At 39.8% G+C, this 2,014-nt stretch overlaps 1 protein-coding gene across 8 annotated transcripts in view; it reads right to left on the reverse strand.

Moving 5' to 3' along the window:
• The window catches only part of LOC106867195 (nucleolar transcription factor 1), a 62,405-nt gene that overhangs the window by 15,041 nt on the left and 45,350 nt on the right, over positions 1-2,014 (reverse strand). For all 8 annotated transcript variants that reach the window (XM_052966664.1, XM_014911998.2, XM_052966661.1 and 5 more), the window contains one exon: positions 1,195-1,305. In XM_052966664.1, coding sequence (XP_052822624.1) covers positions 1,195-1,305 — 111 coding nt within the window. The remainder of the gene's footprint in view (positions 1-1,194; positions 1,306-2,014) is intronic.

The following is a 2,014-nucleotide window of genomic DNA, read 5'->3' on the forward strand; positions in this document are numbered from 1 at the left end:
TATATATATATATATCATCATCATCATCATCGTTTAACGTCCGTTTTCCATGCTGGCATGGGTTGGACGGTTCAACTGGGGTCTGGGAAGCCAGGAGGCTGCACCAGACACCAATCTGATCTGTCAGTGTTTCTACAGCTGGATGCCCTTCCTAATGCCAACCACTGAGAGTGTAGTGGGTGCTTTTTATGTGCCACCGGCACAGGGGCCAGAGAGGTCTGACATCGACCATGATTGGATGGTACTTTTTACATGCCACCAGCACGGAAGCCAGTCAAAGCGGTGCTGGCATCGGCCACGTTCAGATGGTGCTTTTTATGTGCCACCGGCGTAGGAGCCAGTCAGGGCGATGGAGCTGATACCAACCACGTTCAGATGGTGCTCTTTACGCACCACCAACACAGGAGCCAGTCGGGGCGAAGGGGCTGGCATCGACCATGTTAAGATGGTGCTTTTTACATGCCACCGGCATAAGGACCACAGCTACAATTTCCATTTGATTGTGATTTGATTTGATTTTGATGTACTTGACTCAATAGGTTTCCTCAAGCACGGCATGTCACCCTACGATCCAAAGGTAGTTTTTGAGTGCGGCTGGTTATGTGACACTGGTGTAGGTTACAGCTGTGATCTCGTGGTTATTATATTCTTTTGATAATATGACAGGTTAGACAGGATGAAGTCTATACTACAATAATTATCTGTTTGTTGTCCACAGGGGGCTACACACAGAGGGGACAAACAAGAACAGACAAAGGGTTTAAATCGATTACATCGACCCCAGTGTGTAACTGGTACTTATTTAATCAACACCAAAAGGATGAAAGGCAAAGTCGACCTCGGCAGAATTTGAATTCAGAATGTAAAGACAGACGAAATACCATTAAGCATTATGCCTGGCGTGCTAACGTTTCTGCCAGCTCACCACCTTTACTACAATATTACAATAACCAATATGTTGCGCATGTATAGTAATATTACAATCATGAAATTAGCATTAACTTATCTCAGTCTTTCTCGTGGAACCGCTAGGAATCTTTTGCGGAACCCTAGGCTGCTGAGCAATTGATAAATAATGCTTTAATCTAATCAAATTCCATTTCCTGAAGTCTTCCTCTTAACGGTTGGAGAATAAAAAAGTCCCTTAATATATTTTGGTACAATTTGAAAAATAAAAACAGTAGAATAACTTACCAAGTATTTCTTTTCCCAATCTTGTGCCTGCACAATGTATTTCATTTTCTTTTTATTGTCCAAACTTATCCACTGTTTTGATAAACGGTTTAATATATTGATTTGGCGAAGCTGAAAAGGGGCACAAAAAAGATTTCATTACATTTTCCGTTGAAAGTACAAAAAAAAAGAGAAAATATTTTAACTGTGATTAAATTTTCCTGCAAACGTCTCCACAAAATTTTGAAACAAAAACCTGGGCGAATACAGTAAAATCCAAGTCTTAATATGACCATAGTTAAAATTATATAATCATACCAACTTTTTCCTGTTGGCATTGACAAGAAAGTCAAAAAATGAAACTGTGATGATAGATTTGTGGATCTTTGTGATTATCAAAATACAGGTGATTTAGAAAATGACAGGTGTGACAAACTTAGAAATTGCATCAATCCCAGTTACGCTAAGTTATGGAGACGTAAACACACCACCATCGGTTGTCAAGCAATGTTGGGGGGACAAACACAGACATACAAGCATACACACATATATATATATATATATGGGAGAATATACAAATAATAACAACAGACGAGGACAGGTGGTGTAAATAACAAAAGTATATATTAGTATGACGCTCGGGAATACGGAAAGTCTTTGACGTTTCGAGCTACGCTCTTCAACAGAAAGAATACGGAGACAAGGAGAAAAACACGGAGAAAAAAAATTGAATAGTGTTCAGTCAACGGTCAATCATAATAATGGCCGATCATAACAATGGCTGACCGGAAGTTAGAAATTCTTATTTCAGGAGAGCTAAGAAAGGGGGAGATAACAAACG

The sequence above is a fragment of the Octopus bimaculoides genome, chromosome 3 (genome assembly GCF_001194135.2).
Source record: "Octopus bimaculoides isolate UCB-OBI-ISO-001 chromosome 3, ASM119413v2, whole genome shotgun sequence".
NCBI classification, from domain to species: domain Eukaryota; kingdom Metazoa; phylum Mollusca; class Cephalopoda; order Octopoda; family Octopodidae; genus Octopus; species Octopus bimaculoides.